At 43.5% G+C, this 19,721-nt stretch overlaps 1 protein-coding gene across 1 annotated transcript in view; it reads left to right on the forward strand.

The window, feature by feature from the left end:
• LOC140411944 (ras-related protein Rab-39B-like) overlaps positions 1-17,715 on the forward strand; it is a 31,316-nt gene extending 13,601 nt beyond the window's left edge. Inside the window, exon 2 of the mRNA XM_072500781.1 lies at positions 17,233-17,715. Coding sequence (XP_072356882.1) covers positions 17,233-17,653 — 421 coding nt within the window. The 3' untranslated portion in view covers positions 17,654-17,715. The remainder of the gene's footprint in view (positions 1-17,232) is intronic.
• The last annotated feature ends 2,006 nt before the right edge of the window (positions 17,716-19,721 follow it).

Here is a 19,721-nt window from a genome sequence, read left to right on the forward strand (position 1 = left end):
GATGACTCTTTGTCAAAGCTCAATGAGAGTTGTGGTTGATCCCTGCTGGAGGTTCATGAATGTGAAACGCTTTGCATACGGTTGGGTGTTGGAGGGTGGGGGGGGGGGAGCAGCAGCAGCAGCAGCCAAATCCACAGCATCGTGGGTAGTTCTGCTGCTCAGATGGGTGGAAGAAAAACAAGTGGCAGGGCTATAGTAATAGAGGATTCAATAGTCAGGGGCACAGACATGCGCTTCTGTGGCCGCAAACGTGAATCAAGGATGGTATGTTGCCTCCCAGGTGTCAGGGTCCGGGATGTCACAGAGCGGCTGCAGAACATTCTGGAGAGGGCAGGTGAACAGCCAGTGGTCGTGATACATATTGGTACCAATGACATAAGTAAACTAAAGGTTGAGGACCTGCAAGCTGAATACAGGAAGATAGGAGGTAAACTAAAATGCAGGGCCTCAAATATAGTGATCTCAGGATTACTCAATGTTCCATGCACTAGAGAGAGCAGGATTAGGAGGATAGATCAGATGACCGCGTGGCTAGAGAGATGTAGTCGGGACGGATTCAGATTCTTAAGGCACTGGTACCGATTCTGGGGCAGATGGGGCTGTACAAACCAGGCGGGTTGTACCCAGGCAGAGCTGGCACCAATATCCAAGAGGGCTTTTGCTAGTTCTGTTAGGGAGTATTTAAACTAGTGTGGCAGGGGGATGGGATCCCAGGAGTAGGATCAGATAGGTCAAACTCGGATCAGGAAAATGGAAGTAGAACTTTAGCTTGTGATGCAGAAGATGTAGTGATAGACTTAGAATTATAGGAGAAACAAAGTTTTAAAAGTGTCCAGCTAGGGAAAATGGTGGGTTAAACTGTTTGTACTTCAATGCAACGAGTATTACAAACCAGGTAGACACATGGCAGCAAGGTGTCATTGCTATAATGGAAACCTGACTAAAGGAGGGACAAAGTTGGCAGCTCAATATCCCTGGATACTGAGTCTTCAGGCAGGACAGAGAGGGTGATTTTTAAAAAAGGAGGGGAGAGTATCACTAATGGTTAAGGAAGCAGTTCCAGTTGTGAGAAGAGATGATATACTAAACGGGCCAATAAACAAAGCTTTATGGATTGAACTTAGAAATAAAAAAGGGCAGTCACATTACTGGGAATATACTATAGACTCCCAAATTGTGAAAGGCAGATAGAAGAGCAAATATGGAGGCAAATTTCTGCCTATAAGAACAAGAGGGCAATAATAGTAAGAGACTTTAACTATCCTAATATCAACTGGGAATCAATCAAAATAAGGGGAGCTGAGGGAGACAAATTCATGCAGTATGTCCGGGAAAATCTTTTCACCCAATTAGTGACGAACCCAACGAGAGTAAATGCAATTCTGGACCTAGTCTTGGGGAACAAAGAAGAGCAAGTGGACGAAGTGACAGTTGGTGACCATATCAGGGATAGTGATCACAATTCAGCTAGATTCAGTATTACCATGGAAAAGGACAGTGATAAAGCAGGAGTAAACATTTTGAACTGGGGGAAGGCAAATTTTGTGGAAATGTGAAGGGACTTGGCTGACGTGGACTGGCCAGCATTGTTGGAGGATAAATCTGTGAGAAGCACTAAAAGGAGCGATTCTAAATGTACAAAGTAGACATGTTCCCTCCAAAAATAAGAGTGGTACTGCCAAATCTCGACCCCCCGGTTGTCTAGAGGAATACAGGGGCTAATCAAACAGTAAGTGAAAGCATACCATAGGCATAAAGAACTAAACACTGCAGATAGCCTGGACAAGTATAGAAAGTGCAGGGCCGAAGGCAAAAAGGAAATAAGAAAATCAAAGCGAGGGCATGAAAAAGATTAGCAAGTAAAGTTAAAGAAAACGCAAAGACGTTTTACCAATGTATTAATGGTAAAAGGTTAGTTAAGGAAAAAGTGGGACCTATCAGAGATGAAGAGGGGAACTTGTGTGTAGATATAGAGGCTGTGGGAAGGGTTTTAAATGAATATTTTGTCTCCGTGCTTACAAAGGAACTGGATGATGCAGATTTAGTATTCCAGGAGGAACACTTGAGATACTGAATGGGATAATCAAAGAGAGAGGAACTACTCGAAGGATTGAAATCCTTGAAAGTTTAAGTCGCCAGGGCCAGATAGATTGTTTGCGGCTACTGAAGGAGATCAGGGAGGAGATAGCAGATGCTCTGAGGGTGATTTTCCAATCCTCACTGGAGACAGGGGAGGTACCTGAGGATTGGAGAAATGCAAACATGGTACCATTGTTTAAAAAGAGTTCGAAGGAAATGCCGAACAATTATACGCCAGTTAGTCTTGCGTCAGTGGTCAGCAAATTAGTAGAATCCATCCTGAGAGATGGGATTAACTGCCACATAGAAAGGCATGGACTAATTGGGGCTAGTCAGCGTGGATTTGTTAAAGGAAGGTCTTGCCTCACAAGAGATTCCTCTGATGTCCAGCATCGTATTGACAGCTTCCAGTCCGCGGGCCCTAACCGCATTCTATTCACCATGGATGTGCAATCTCTTTACAACTCCATCCCACACCAGGATGGCCTGAGAGCTCTCTGCTTCTTTCTCGAAAAGAGGCCCGGACAATTCCCATCCACCACCACTCCTCCGCCTGCCTGAACCAATTCTATCTCTCAACAACTTTTCCTTTAACTCATCCCATTTTCTCCAAATCAAAGGTGTAGCAATGGGCACCTGCATCGGTCCTAGCTATGCTTGCCTTTTTATGGGGTATGTGGAACATTCCTTCTTTTGGCCTACTCCTTTACCCGTACATTGATGACTATTTTGGTGCCACTTCCATGCTTTCGGCTGGACCTGGAAAAATTCATCAACTTCGCTTCCAGTTTCCACCCCTCCATCACTTTAACCTGTTCCATCTCCAACACTTCCCTTCCTTGATCTGTCTCCATTTCCAGCAATAGACTATCCACTACAAGCCCACTGACTCCCACAGCTACCTGGACTACAGCTGTTTGCACCTTACACCCTGTAAGGACTCTATCGTTTTCTCTCCGCTCCTTCACCTCCGTCGCATTTGTTCCAATGATGCCACTTTCCAAAATGGTGCTTCGAAAATGTGTTCCTTCCCCAATCGTGATTTCCCACCTACAGTTGTTGAAAGGGCCCTCAACAGTATGCGGTCCATCTCCCTCGCCACTACCCTCGCCCCCTCCCCTCCCTCCCAGGAGAGTCCCCCTCGTTTTCATATTTCACCCCACCAGCCTTCGTATGCAAAGCATAATCCTCCGCCATTTTCGCCAACTCCAGCGTGATGCCACCACCAAACAAATCTTCCCTTCACTCCCTCTTTCAGCATTCCGCAGAGACCGTTCCCTCCGAGATAATCTAGTCCACTCCTCCACCATACCCAACACCTCGCCCATGGCACCTTCCCATGCAATCGCAGAAGGTGTAACACCTGCCCCTTTACCTCTTTCATGCTTAACATCCCAGGCCCAAAAACACTCATTCCAGGTTAAGCACTGTTTCACTTGCACCTCTTCTCAATTTGGCCTATTGCATTCGCTGCTCCCAATGTGGTCTCCTCTATATCGGAGAGACCAAACGCAGACTGGGTGATCACTTTGCTGAGCACCTTCGGTCTGTGTGCATTCAGGACCCTGACCTTCCTGTTGCTTGCCATTTTAACAAAAGACCCCGCTCCCATGCCCACATGTCCTTGGCCTGCTACAATGTTCCAGTGAAGCTCAATGCAAACTAGAGGAACAACATCTCATCTTCCAATTAGGCACGCTAAAGCCTTCCGGTCTCGATATCTACATCTGTCACAGCTTACCCTCTGATTTTAGTTTCTCTGCTGTTTGGACTTTCACAACTTTTGTTCTCTTTGGGAACTGCCACTAGCACTCTTTCCCCTTGGTTTCTGTGGCTATAAGCACCCTGTTCTCTTGGTTTCTGTGGGTATGACTCATCTTTCATTCTCTCACCCCACAATATGAATATTTCCCACTTTCTATGTCTTTTAGCTTTGACAAAGGGTCACCTGGACTCGAAACGTTAGCTCTTTGTTCTCCCTACAGATGCTGCCAGACCTGCTTGAGATTCTCCAGCATTTTCTCTCTGTGGTGTTGCCTCACAAATGTAATTGAATTCTTTGAGGAAGTGACAAAAAGGTTTGATGAAGGTAGTGCAGTGGATGTGGTGTACATGAATTTTAGCAAGGCTTTTGACAAAGTCCCACATGGCCGATTGGTCAAGAAATTGAAAGCCCATGGGCTACAGGGAAATGTGGCAAACCTGGATAAAAAGTTAGCTTAATAACAAGAAACAAAGCAAAATGGTTAATGGCTGCCCTTGCAATTGGAAAGTTGTTTCAAGTAGTGTTCCACAGGGCTCGGTGCTGAACCCTTACTATTTGTGTAATATATTAAAGATTTGAACATGAATGCAGGGAGCATGATTGGGAAATTTGCAGTTGGCACAAAGATTGGCCAAGTGATGGACTGTGTAGAAGATAGCTATAATCTTCAAAACAATATAGATGGATTGGTGGAGTGGCCGATAAATGTGGCAGATGGAATTTAATGCAGATAAGTGTGAGGTCATGCATTTAGGGAGGTCAAAGAGTTGTAGGAAGTACACAATAAATGGAAATATATTAAGAGGCGGATATGAAGTGAGAGATCTTGCCATACAGCTACACGGGTCCCTAAAGGCAGGAGACAAGGTTGTTGAGAATGCTCCCCTTAAGTAGCAGAGGTATAGTATATAAAAGTAAGGATATAGTGAGAATTGTATAAAACACTGGTGACACCACAACTGGAATATTGTGTGAAAGGTCTAGTCGCCACATTACAGGAAGAATGTTATTGCTCTGGAGAGAATGCAGAGAAGGTTTCTAAGAATGTTGCCAGGGCTAGAAAAGTGTAGCTACGAGGAGAGGTTGGATAGGTTGGGATTATTTTCCTTGGAACAAAGAAGGCCGAGGGGGTGACTTAATTGAGGTGTACAAAATTATGAGGGGAAGAGATGGGGTGGACAGGATAAAATTGTTTCCCTTCGTGGAGAATTCTGGAATCAGGGATCATAGATCCAGTTTAAGTGGCAGAAGGTGTAGAGGGGACATGAGGGAAAATGTTTTTTATGCAGAGGATAGTGGAGTTTGGAATTTGCTGCCTGAGTTGGTGGTGGAGGCAGAGACCCTAAACTCTTTTGAAAGGAACCTGGATCAGCACCTTAAAGTGCTCTAAGCTACAGGGCTATGGACCGAATGCAGGAAGGCGGGATTAGAAAGGGCACCTGCGTGTCCTCGGGCTGACATGGACAAGATGGACCGAATGGCCCCCTTCTGTGCTGTACCTTTTCTATGATAGTGATCAGGGGCCAGAAACAATTTTGTTTCCCTTTTCCTAGCCTGGGAATGTTTTTTTTTTGTATAAATTTAGAATGCCCAAATATATTTTTCCAATTAAGGGTGTTGTTGAAAACTCACCACTATTCTTAGAAGTCCCCTATACCAAAAAGGGTTGATATTCTAAATGGTGAACAGGAATTCTCACTCCCCGACTCCGATACAGGCTTCAGTGGGTGGTATTCAGGTCAAACTATGTTTTCAAGTTATCCCTCGGTATAACCCATACATTTACCGAAGATTTTATCTACTTACCACTTAGTAGCATCGATCCTGGGTCCCGCATTGCTAAGTAAGTAAAGTAGACTTTGGAATAACCACTATGTCAGGTTAAATTAAGTTATTTTATTATATTTATTCTTTTAAAAGCTGCAATTAATTTCTTCACAGAAAGGAAAAATATTTTGCTTCTGGATCCTTCTGGTTGGTTGAAGGGACCTTCAGGCCCAACTTGACAATCAATCTTTTTAAAATCTGGTCTTCTTTAGATGTGTTCGCTGATGAGCTTGGTTGCTGTGTCCTATCTTTCCCATGTACCGAGCTGGCCCTGCTGGCTATCTCTGAGCTGACTCTGCCTACTCTTTAAATTCTAGTCTTCCTTAGATGTATTTAGCTGTTTTAGTTCGGCTGTTTTGCCATGTCCCTTTCCCAATGCCGAGCTGACTGTAATCTGACTCTGAGCTGCTTCTCTTGTTCCTTCTCTGATTCTCTCCGAGTTCTGGTTCTGGCTGCTGTCCCCTTTCTTCGGGTTTATATATTTTTCTAACAGTTATCTAGTTTTTATGACTTTATTGTAAAGTAACTTTTATCACTTTGATTGTAAAAAGTATCTTTGATCTAAACATTCTAATCCAACTAAGTATTTATTTTGACATAACCTCACCTCTCAGGTCTCTGATTACATTGTTTCCTTTGTGATGTTCAAAGTTCCTTTGTGATATTCAAAAATGCTTTGATTTCAAGAGGTGTGAATTTTGGCTTGGTTCCTGTCATTTCTATCGTTTTTTCCAATTGCGTCCTCAGCTCATAATTTTGACTTTGATTTTGGCTTTGAATTATGTTTCTCGTAGACTGATAGTCTCCAGTTTTCTTTAATTTACCTGGTATTAGCAAAGTTTCACATCTAGAATTGTCACCAAATTCAACTGAACCTCATCCTTACCTGGTATTAGCAAAGTTTCACACCTAGAATTGTCACCAAATTCAACTGAACCTCATCCTTTCCTTTCCAGCTGCTTACTAAGATAGTTAATTTCAATGAAGGTGTGAGCCATTATTTTTGGCTTCATTCAAGATCCTGTGTGTTTGCTAAGCCTGCTTGACTAAGGCTATCTGCATTTTACAATTCTTCCCTGGCAGCTGCTGTTAACCCTTTGTGGGATCTTGCCCTGTATTCTCATGTTTCTCTCAAGCCAGATATTGCCAGACTTCCATGTTTCAAATGACACATCTTTCCATATTTTCAATAACAAGGGGCAATTCAGCGTGGCCAATCCACCTAAACTGCACATCTTTGGGATGTGGGGACGAAACCCACGTAAACACGGGGAGAATGTACAAACTTCACACAGCCAGTGACCCAGAGCCGGGATCAAACCTGACACCTCGGCGCAGTGAGACAGCAGTGCTAACCACTGCACCACCGTGCTGCCTCTAGCCTGGGAATGTTGATGATAAGTTGCTGGACTCCCACTCCAGCTGGGGATTTATTCACCTATCTTGACTAGGGTCAGTAATTCCTGATCTGTGTGAATTGGCCTTGAACCAATTTTCATGCCTTTACCGATGACGTGGGTTAGTTCAGTTAATTTAGCAGGAATCAGAATTTAAATTAGTGTCTTTCTGATCTGTATGACTAAGTAGCTCACAGTGCACTGGCCTATTGGCTGTTAAGGTGGGATTATGAATTATTCAGTGTTTTGGTTCATAAAATAATTTGTAGACGGGCATTATTCTGATTGTAACTTTAGCCAAGCAAACTAAAAGAGAGCGCATATCTCTTCAGAGGCTCAATGTTTTGTGTTGTAGAAATGAGTCAAAATTTGGGAAGGTCCAGAGTTTTATCCCTGGCTGAACTGGTTGCTGTGAGTCAAGCATATATTAATAATCTTTTATTAGTGTCACAAGTAGGCTTACATTAACACTGCAATGATGTTACTGTGAAAATTCCCTAGTCGGCACACAATGGCGCCTGTTCGGGTACACCTGAGGGAGAATTCTGAATGTCCAATTCATCTAACAAGCTCGTCTTTTGGAATTAATAGGAGGAAACCCACGCCGACATGGGGAGACTCTGCACAGACAGTGACCCTAGCTGGGAATCGAACCCTGGTCCCTGGTGCTGTGAAGCAACAGTGCTAACCACTGCTACAATGCCGACATCATAAACTAAATGAGAGGGAAACAAATTGACCAGTGATTGTCTTCCAGTGACCCTCATAAAGAAGTATGGAGTTTGCGCACAGCAAGACCTGAGGAAAAGTTGAGGGAGCTAGGGCTTTTCTCATTGGAGCGAAGGAGGATGAGAGGTGACTTAATTGAGGTGTATAAGATGATGAGAGGGATAGATAGAGTAGACGTTCAGCGACTTTTTCCTCGGGTGGATGTAGCTGTTACAAGGGGGCATAACTATAAAGTTCATGGTGGAAGATATAGGAGGGATGTCAGAGGTAGGTTCTTTACTCAGAAAGTGGTTGGGGCATGGAACGCACTCCCAGCTATGGTAGTGGAGTCGGACACTTTAGGAACTTTCAAGCGGTTATTGGATAGGCATATGGAGTGCACTAGAATGATTGGGAGTCGGTTGATTTGATCTTAGTTTCAGACTAGTTCGGCACAACATCGTGGGCCGAAGGGCCTGGACTGTGCTGTACAGTTCTATGTTCTATATAAGACTCCATGTGCTAAAAATCAAATAAACTCTTTTGTTTACTTGGCAGTGATTTTTATTGAGGGTTAAATATTGGCTAGGGTACCAGAGGGAATTCCCCCTCTGCTTCACCAAAGTCAGATATTTTACCTTCATGAAGGGTGGGCAGGATTTACCTTTATCTGAAAAATGGCATTTCCAAAATTGCATCACCCAATTGCATCACGTCTTCGTCAGTGCTGCATAATGGTGACTGTCTGAGTTTGTGCTCAAATCTCTGGAGTGGGACGCAAACCCTTCTGGTTCTAAGGTGATATTGATACTGAGCCATGACTTGCACCTATTATTTGTATAACGATCAGGGTAGAAATTAGAGATTTCTGTAATTGTCTTAACAGTTTTTAGTATTCCATCAAATACTTCATTTTGTTTCCTGGTGCCGATGGGGATCCTGTAAAGGTTAGCATCATTCCACTTTGCAGGCTAGCGTTACGTTATTTTTGATGATAATTGTTTTGATGATATATTGAATTGGAAAAATGTTCTATAAGGGAAGATTCATAAATCTGGTCAGTGTGAAATGCCTTTCGTGAGACCATATTTCTTCTTTTAGACGGAAGATATTTTAATTCTAGCCTTTCTATTCAGCTGTTCTTGTTGGTGTACTGTCAGTGAGGGGCAGGCAAGATAAAAAGTATTCTTCGTGTCAGAAATTGGGTTCTAGGTGATCCGTTTTTTTTACAAGAACAAGTGAGTAATGCAGTCAAGAGCTTTTCCAGATAGCTTTACCATTTCCAGCCAAACAGTAAGTCTGCCTATAACCAGTCAACAATTCTATCAGGCTGATTGGCTAAGGACACAATAGGGTTGTCAACTCGATCACATTGGACTGCATTATTTGGGAAAACCGAGGCTTTAAAATGACTGGAAACTGATGAAAATTAATTTTAAAAACCTGATTGCAGCAGCAAGTGGAGTAAATTAATTTAATTTTGGGAAAAAAAACAAGACTCTTACCATTTATTAAATCTCTTTATGGTCCTATGATGCAGTGGGTAGTGCTCCTCCCTCTAAACCAGAAGCTCCAGGTTTGAGTCCTACCCCATGATTTGATGACCAAGAAAGTTGCATTCACAACATGACCAAACAGGTTGAGTATCTGCCTGTAAATCCTTCCCACACGCACCTATGGCTAGCAGTAAGTTCCTGGTCAGCCATATGGTGAAATTAATATTGGAGCCTCTACCGTCACAATCCATCACTCCAGATTACAACTTGTATGTAAAAGCACAGGTTGCCACAACAACTCTAATCCCCTGAGTGAATTGTAACACCCTGCCATACCTCTTCATGACAGATCTGGCATAACGCAAACAGCTGTACGTTTTATTCCACTAAATGTGGAGACGGTATCTGCTCAAATTGTCTATAAAACAGTGACCTACCTCATTTGGGAATTCTCACTATTCTTTTTTTTTCGCCTTAAATTTAGAGTGCCCAAATCTTTTTTTCCCAATTAAGGGGCAATTTTAGCGTGGCCAGTCCACCTAGCCTGCACATCTTTGGGTTGTGGGAGCGAGACCCACGCAGACACGGGAAAGTGTGCAAACTCTGGACAGTGACCCAGAGCCGGGATCGAACCCGGGTCCTCTGGGCCACGAGGCAGCTGTGCTAACCACTTGCACCACCGTGCCGCCGCCTCTTTTCTTTCCTCTGGTCTAATGCTGGACGGGCATGTCATTTGCATGCTTAACATTAGGTTCCCGAAGCAACTGTTCGTCTCTAAACTTGGTCGCAACTGGAGATTCCCAGGAGGACATTGAAAATGCTTTAGGAATGTCCTCAATGCACCCTGAATTGGTTAAACATTCCTACCAGCTTAGGGGAGACCCTGGCTTGTGACTAGGAGAAGGCTCATGCGGGAAGGCACCAAACTTAATAGGAAAGGAGTCTTTGGGAACATGCAGAGGTGAAGTCGAGATGTCAGAGAGTGTACAAACCTCCAAATGCCTCAACTGACCAACCCTGCAAGTGGCATAGTCTGAAAATCACTCATTGGACTTATCGGCCATCTCCGAACCCATCGAACTGGAGTGGAAGGAAATCATCCTCAATCCTGAGGGACCGTCAAAGAAGGAGGAAGAGAAGATCATCTTGAGTCCTGGCTCTGGATTCAGACTGCAACTTTAGCATTGGTGCTCAGTAAACCCCCTTCATGCTGATGCTACAGTTCTAGAATGCAAACCACCTTTCATATGGGTGCTACCGTTCTAGAATGTGACACCCTTTCATGCTGACACCACAGTTCTAGACCGTGCAACCCTCCTTCATGCTGATGCTATATTTTAAAATTGAGGCGTGGGAATTTCTAAACAGCTTTGTCTCACATCAGGCTCTCTCATACAAATGCTGATGGTGTCAACCCTGAAGAAGGCAACAATGTATATGAAGCAAACTTTTCTGCATGTCCATACTCATTGAATGTTTTTCTTAATGTGGAGCATTGACCAAATTAAATACTGTGCTCACAAGAGAAATTGTAGTTTTTAAAGAAAATGTAAAGGCGTTTGTGTTGCTCAAAGGTGTTTAATTAGTACCTTGTGAATTTAACATGTTTCCCGCAATTCCCTTGAATAGAGGCAGAGGAATTGAATCAATAATGTAAATGTGTAATCTCTATATTTTAGGAAATTTTGTTCCTATTTCTTGAATACTAGGCCACAATTGAGGAATATTTGATCTTTGAACTAATCATGATACACACTGCACAAATAATTAACTGCAGTCTAGTTGTCTCCTTCGAGAGCTTTAATATATTCTCTATGATTTACATTTGCTGGTTCACTCCTTCATCAACAGCCAGAATGTAACTATTTTCTGTTACCTGGGTTTTGTTCATATTTGTTATTTTTAGTTTTATCTGAAATAAATTGGATAAGTTGTTCTCACCCATTTATTTGAATGCATTTATTATTAATATTATACTGCAGGATTTCAAATTTACAGTCAAAACTGTTTGTAGCTTATTCGGGAAATGGTGTAATATGTTGGGAGTGTTAATCTCCAGCCCTGAGACTGCGCCCCTCTGGTCTCTTAGTTATGTTCTAATTCGGGCCTCTTAGTCATGTTTGATTTAAATTACTCTACCATTGGTGGCCATGCCTTCAGCTGCCTAGTCCCTAAATTCTGAAATTCCCCCATGACCTCTCTGCCTTCTGTACCTTTCACTCCACCTCTCCTCCTCTAAGATACCCATTTAAAAACCTTTGACCAGGCTTGTGACCATCTTGTCTAATATCACCACCTCTGCTACAGTGCCAAATTTTGCTTGCTAATATTCTTGTAAAGCACCTTGGGATGTTTCATCACATTGCTGAGTTATGGATTAGATTTGAATATTCTGTGATTTTTGGGATGCCTCGGGGCATAGGTTTAAGGTTCGTGGGGCAAGGTTTAGAGGATATGTGCGAGGCATTTTTTTTTTTTTACAGGGTGGTGAGTGCCTGGAATGCGTTGCCAGGGGAGGTTGTGGAAGCCGATACATTAATGGCATTCAAAAAACATGGATAGGATTGGTATAGAGGGATACGGCACAAGGAAGTGCTGAGGCCTTTGGCCAAGGTTAGTTAGTATCTTGACCGGTACAGGCTTGGAGGGCTGAAGGGCCTGTTCGTGTGCTTTATTGTTCTTTGTTCTTTGACACTGAATTTCTGATCGTATTTATGTTAAGTGGACCAACTATTGGGTTGAACACTCTGAAAGCAAGGATTAATTCAAATTGTCACACGTCGTTTTAGAAATCCCATTACTGGATTGTTTTACACATCCAGATTTTTTATTTACTTTATTTCAGTTGTTTAAATGTTACAAGGACAAAACCTTACAAGGACAAAACCTTTCTGTAAAATGCAGGAATTTGAAGTAAAAAGACATACAGTTGTGCAATTTTGATAATGACATTGAACAGCCTGACCCCTATAGTGTTCCCAGTTGAGACTGAAGAGTTTTTTGAATAGTCATTCTCTCAAAAGTGCTTTTTGCAAATTCGATGGGCTTGATTTTAACCCTCACCCAGCAGTGTTTAAAATCAGGCCATAGTCTCATAATGGTTACTGTAGTGTACATTCAACAATGATTAAAGGTAAATGCACCGAGTTATTTAAAAATAAATATTTTTTAAATTTAGAGCACCCAATTATTTTTTTCTAATTAAGGTGCAATTTAGTGTGGCCAATCCACCTAACCTGCACATCTTTGTGCTGTGGGGGGTAAAGCCTACGCTGGCACGGGGAAAATGTGCAAACTGCACACGGACAGTGACCCGGGGCCGCGATCGAAGCTGCGACCTCGGCACTGTGAGGCAGCAGTGCTTCGCACTGCGCCAAATGCAGTGAGTTATAAGGAGTTATGCAGCTCTGCAGGATGAGGAATACTTGATGGGAACAATTGCTGCCCTGGTCAGGGTGGGGGATAAGTACAATTGCTTTTATTGGTCAGGGTGGGAGATAGGAACAATTGCTTGCCCTGGTCAGGTTATTGGGGGGAAAGGAACAATTCATAGAATCATAGAATTTACAGTGCAGAATTGGCCCATCAAGTCTGCACCAGCTCTTGGAAAGAGCACCCTATTTAAGCCTACACCTCCACCCTATCCTGCAACCCAGCAGCCCCACCTAACCTAAGGGTAATTTAGCATGGTGAATCCACCTAACAGCACATCTTTGGATTTGGGGAAGCAAACCGGAGCACCCGGAGGAAACCCACGCAGACACTGGGAGAATGTGCAGACTTCGCACAGACAGTGACCCAAGATGGGAATCGAACCTGGGACCCTGGAGCTGTGAAGCAACTGTGCTAACCACTATGCTACAGTGCCACCCTACCCTGGAAAGCCAAGGTGTTTGGTGGATCCCCTTGCAAGACATAGAAGATCGAACACAACCAGGGTGTTGGGGGATCTGAATAATTGCTTTCGCCAGTCACGGTGTTGGGCGATGCGTGCCCTAGTCAGAGTGTTGGGTGATTGTGGTGAGCTGAGGTAGATGAGCTACTTCAAACAGCAATGGGTTTCATGTATTGTAAAAAACAGGTCATGACAGGTAGTCCACAAGCTGGCCTGATTGTAGGAGTTGAAATTGGGGTGATCTCAAGACCAAATGGCGTGCTGACCATTCAGCCATCCTGCATAGACTGTAAGGAGCAGGAGCGAATGGAATTAAAGTTTAAAAAAAATAAAAAATAAAAATTCCCTGGTTTCCTAATACAACAGTGTTTTTTTTATATAAAGAGTTCCAGCAGTCTTGGGTTTCACCCAGAGCTCCTCCTGTTTTCTGCACTCTGACCCTGCTGGAAAGTATGTGTGGCTATTCAGACAAACACTGGTTAAGGACAAAATTTAGCTTGACTGATGCCAACCATTGCTGAAGTCCTGTTGTCACACTGCTATCTATACATTAGCATTTGAGGAAAGGGTATTGAAGAGTGAATAACGCAGCATGAATCAGCACCTTTTGAAGAGGAGCAACAAAAACATTTTACTAAATTGCTGAAACCTTCAGGTGAAATTCAACCCATGAGGATTTTTAATGGAGATGAATGTTATTGCCATAATGGAAATTTGTGCCCTACAACTTTAATTCCTGATGACGGTGGACCTTAAACTGTGGTAACATTTTGACACATACACTGATTTGTTTGGCCAAGTTATAAAGTGCAGATGCTACATTTAGTGCAGAATGCAAGGTGATGCAATTCACAAGAATAAATCAGAACTGCCACAGGAAAGTTATTGGACAGCAACATTTGCTTATGAAACGTGTGCCAGCAAAACCTGGTTGAAAAGGGTTTTGTATAAAGTAAAAGCTTATAGTTTATGTTGTACACTACATAGCAAACCATATTTAAAAGATCCTGTTCATGCAGTAAGGAACTGATTTCTGCATTGTCAGTTTCTGTCAGCGCAAAGATAATTTGTGTTGTCTTTTCCAGTGAAACAGAAGCACACCCAGCCTCACTGGCAACGCTGAGCACAATAAACACATCACGAGTAATGTGCTGAGCCTATGGGCTACACTATGGGATAGCTGGCCTCACTCAACTCTGACATTAGCTCTAGAAAGATTACAGAAGGAAGAGTGTTCAAAGTGATTGTGAATGAGTTCTGAGTCTCCTGCCCAAGAGGTTGTTTGATGTGTCACTGAATTCCGCTGACCAGAAAAAATTCAAACATATTTTCTGCTAAGTTGACTCCTCTTAGTGAAGCAAGTGATGGGGCTACCAGTTGGTCTCAGAAACCCAAAGCTAGGACAAGTGTAGGGGACAATGGATACTTCAGGGCTGCCTCTACTAATGTTGCAAAGTGCATGCCTGACTGTCGGGCAATGACTTGGATCAGGCCTGACTGATGCTCTCAAGACCAAATGGCGTGCTGACCATTCAGCCATCCTGCATCGGCTGTACGGAGCAGGAGCGAATGGAATTAGGGTTTAACATTTTTTAAAAAAAAATAAGTTTAGAGGACCCAATTATTTTATTTTTTCCAAGGGTCAATTTAGCGTGGCCAATCCACTTAACCTACACATCTTTGGGTTGTGGGGGTGAAACCCACGTAGACATGGGGAGAGAATAGGGGAGAGAATGGAATTAGAGTTGATGATGAGTCAGTACCCTTGGGAGAGGAGGAGAGAAATTACTTTATTGCAGTTATTGTTCCTGATTGCTGGTGCCAATTATGGACAACTGTAAAAGCCCAGTTAGCACGAGAAATGTTGCCAATAAAGAGTGGTTCCAGCAAACACTTCACTCCCAAGTTGAATAATGTAACCCTTTATTTTTATGTAAACATTTTATTTATGGTTTTATAACTATAAACAATACAAATACAAATGTAAACATAGTTCAGTGCGTAACCCATCCCTCCATCTCCCACTGTTCCTGCCTAATCTAGACAGAAAATGGCCTAACTCCCCCTTACCCCCCCCCTCCTTATTGAATCTGCTGACAGTGAACAAACCCTAACATTGATCCTCTCAGGGCGAACTTAATTTTCTCAAGTCTAAGAAACCCAGCCATGTCGCTAACCCAAACCCCTGATTTCAGGAGCTTCAAGTCCCTCCACACTAGCAATATACGTCTCCGGGCTACCAAGGAGATAAAGGCCAAAACGTCAGCCTCTCTCACCCCCTGGACTCCCGAATCTTCTAAAACTCAAAAAATCGCCAGCTCTGGACTCGGCACCACCCTTGTTTTTAGCACTGTGGACATGACATCTGCAAATCCCTGCCAGTATCCCCTAAGCTTTGGGCATGCCCAACACATGTAGACATGGTTTACGGCCCCTCCCGCGCACCTCACACACTTGTCCTCCACCCCAAAAAACTTGCTCATCTGGGCCACCGTTATGTGTGAACCACCTTGAATTGTATCAGGCTGAGCCTGGCACATGATGAGGACGTGTTGATTCTGCTCAGTGCATCTTCCCACAGACCCGCCTCTATTTCCCCTCCCAGCTCATCTTCCCATTTACGCTTTAGCTCACCTATCTGGGTTTCCTCCCACTCCATAAGTTCTTTATAGATTTCTGAAACCTTCCCCTCCCCACCCCCATTCTAGAAACTACCTTGTCCTGTATCCCCTGTGGTGCTGTCGAAACCTGCCTTCACGCAAAATCCCTTATCTGTAGATATCAAAACCCATTCCCTCCCAACAATTCGAACTCCTCCTCCAAACCCTCTAAACGTGGAAAGCTCCCATCAATAAATAGATCCCCCAGCCTCTCAATCCCTGCTCTCTGCCACCTCCGAAACCCTCCATCCAGCCTCCCTGGGACAAACCTGTGGTTGCCACAAATTGGAGCCCACACTGACGCTCCTTCCACTCCCATATGCTTCCGTCTCTGCCCCCAAACTCTCAAGAGCCGCCACCACCACTGGGCTTGTGGAGTACCAGGCCAGCGAGAACGGCAGAGGAGCCGTTATCAATGCTAATGTAACTCTTCATACCGATTGCAGGAATCCTGATCCTTGAGGCCTGGCCTTTCAAATTGGCAGTGTAAAAAAAAAAAAAACTTCATTTATGTAGCAGCTTTCATGACCCCCTGACGTCTCGAAGCACTTTACAGTAATGAAGCACTTTTGAAGTGTAGTCACTATTGTAATGTAGAAAATGTAGCAGTCAATTTTCTCGTGGCAAATTCTGCAAACAGCAATGTGACGATGACTGGATCATATGTTTTTATGATGTTAATTGAGGAATAAATATTGGCCAAGACACTGGGGACAGTTTGCCTGCACTTCTTTGAAAATAGTGTAATGGATCCTTTACATCCACCTGAGAGGGAAGATGGCACCAAAAATTGGCACCTCCAAAAGTGCAGCAGCCCCTCTGTACGACACTGGAGAATGTTTTGATCTTGTTTGTGTGACTCCGAGTTCCTTGGAGTCCATCTTTTGCATCACATCTGTAATGGGGTTTTAAAAGCTCACAGTAATTTTTATAAGCTGTGAATCCTGAATTGAGTTACGTTTAGCACTTGATGCTACTGTTTTGCCAAGCGCTCAATTATTAATCTCCACTAGACTTTCTAGGAAGTCACTGAGCAGTAATTAGGACAAATACCAGGTGTGTTGTCAAGGAAAGGTCAAAGCTGAAACGTTTGCTTTGTTGCTCTTGCCGTAGATGATACCTGGCCTGCTGAGAATGATGAACATTTTCAATCAGACTCACTCTAACGTGGCTTCTAAACAAGGCGATTTAACGACAGGGTGAGAAGCAAAACCAGGATGAGAAAATAATCATATCGGTGACAGCTGAGTTGGCCAACTTCAGTTTTCTAGACATGGGTAACTTAGAACACTCCAAAGTCACTAAAGTTGTGAAAGTGTCTACAGTCACTGTGTTCATGACGAATTGTTGACTTATTTCTAAACTGTTATTCAGTTCAGTTAAAACAATGTTGTTGTTTTTTCAGATCAATTACTCGCTCCTACTACAGGAATTCTGTTGGGGGTCTGCTAATGTTTGATGTGACCAATCGGAAGTCATTTGAGAGTGTCAGGGAGTGGCTGACAGAAGTCAATAACCATGTCTATCCAAGCAAGACGATCTTCGTTCTGGTTGGGCATAAAAGTGACTTAACGGACGACCGCGATGTTTCCCGTGAAGAAGCGGAGAAGTTGGCAGAGGCGCTGGATCTGAATTACATTGAGACTTCAGCCAAAAATAACACCAATGTTGACTTGGCATTTATGAAATTAACAGAATGTATTTATGATTCTATGAAAGTGGGAGAGATTTCACTGGAGGATGGTTGGGATGGAGTCAAACGGGGATTTAATCCGCAAGTACTAGAGCAGCCAAAGGAGGAAAAACAAAGTGATTGTAATTGTTAACTTGGCCTTGGGTGTAATTCATGACTCACTATATTAAAAGGAGGCCAGCCACTTGCAACATATATTTGCATCTTGTGATTGTATCTTATTAATTCTCCCACCCAGTTAGAAGAAGTGGAATTAACACTGCAAGAGATTTAGAAACCCAGCAATCATTAACCACAAAACTTGCTCATAATAAGGGTGGAGTGGAGGTGCAAATTCCAGGAGCAGGAGTAATTCTTTAAAAGAGGAAATTTGCTTGTGCACTCGTGTGCTTTTACATCCGACAATATGTGAAAGAAATTGGATACCATAGTTTCTGGCCATTGTAGGGTCTTCTCATTAAGCAGCAGCAAGTTTAATGGGAGCAGATAGTTTTCTAGTCAGAGAGACTTGGTCAGTGAAGAGCAGCTCAAATTGGATTTTTAAAAAAATCTAATATCTTTGGCTGGTCCAACGTAATGGTGATCTTCAGGAATTGGAACCGGATGTGTGCCAGGTTTGGGAGTTTTGTTGATTTTGGGTCCTAGGCCAAGCATGAACTTATAATACATAAAATAAAGGATAAAAGAGTTTGTCCAAATTGCTACCTAGGGCGCCAGTTTCAAATGTAGTCAGTTTTCAGGTCCATCCGGATTTTGGGACACTGGATCCAGAACCTGTATTTCCAGGTCAATCTGTTGTATAGCTGTCAAGAGTTTCATGTACGTGTGATTCACACAGCTTCATTATTATTTCTGCTGATTGGGTTTTGTTGTCTGTATACTTTTGGACTTTGGTAACTGATCTCATAGCAGTTTTTTTGTGACTGCAGAGATTTCACCTTCATAAATGGAAGGGAAAACAATAGCACAACGCAGCAAATAATTACATTTGTTCAATGAGGCATACCTGTTGATTTGAAGTAAATTTTAAAAAACCTTTTCAAAACCTGTATTCAATAATATTAAAGAGATATTGGCATCTCTTTCATCGTCAAGTGCTTCTGTGCAAGGGAAGAGTAAAATCAGAGATTGCCCCTGATTGTTGTCTGTGCTTGCTGAAGTGCCCTTGGGGTGGGCCTATTGGGTAAGAAGAGGATGAGGCTTCACAGTCAAACAGCTAGAATAAAGAGCTTGGGCTCCGTGGACAAGTTATAGAGACATTTAGACAGGGAAAGAGGCCATTCAGTCCACAGAATCCATGCCAGCTCTCTGCGGATCAATCAAGCCAATCCCAGCACCCAGTCGATCCCTGTGGCCCCACAGTTACTGGAGGACTTTCTCATTTTATTAAGGCATTTGTATCACAACAATTTCAAATGTAAACATAGCTCAGTAAATAACCCCCCAACCAACAACAATACTCTGCCAACCTGGCTTACACACACAGTTCCCCAAGCCCCCCTCCTCCTCTTGCTGCTCTTGCCTCAACTATTGCCCCCATGTGTTGTCGTCCCCCCCCGCCCCCCCCATCGTATCTGCTAACAGCTTAATTTTCCCCAAAGAAGTCGATAAACGGCTGGAACCCTAACGTTGATTCTCTCAGGGCGTACTTGATATTCTCAAGCCCGAGAAACCCGACCATGTCACTATCGCATGCCCCCAATTTCGGGGGCTCAAGAATACCTCCACGCCAATAAGACCCGTCTCCGGGCAACCAGGGAGGCAAATGTCAAAACATCAGCCACTCTCGCCCCCTGAACTCCCGGGTCTTCGACACACCAAAAATCGCCACCTCTGAACTCGGCGCCACCCTTGTCTTTAGTACCGTGGACATGACATTGGCAAATCCTTGCCAGAATCCCCTAAGCTTCAGACATGCCCAAAACATTGGACATGACTTACAGCCTTCCCGCACACCGCCCACACCTGTACTCCGCCCCTTCGAAAGACCTGCTCATCTGGACCACAGTCATGTGTACCCAGTGGACCATTATCAGGCTGAGCATAGCACATGATGAGGAAGTGTTGACTCTACTGACTACCCTCTTCCAGACCTGCCTCTTGTTCCTTGCCCAACTCATCCTCCCATTTAAGCTTTATCTCCCCTATCTGGGTTCCCTCCCACTTCATGAGCTCTTTATACCTTTCTGAGACCTTCCCCT

This window comes from Scyliorhinus torazame, chromosome 1 (genome assembly GCF_047496885.1).
Source record: "Scyliorhinus torazame isolate Kashiwa2021f chromosome 1, sScyTor2.1, whole genome shotgun sequence".
Lineage (NCBI taxonomy): Eukaryota > Metazoa > Chordata > Chondrichthyes > Carcharhiniformes > Scyliorhinidae > Scyliorhinus > Scyliorhinus torazame.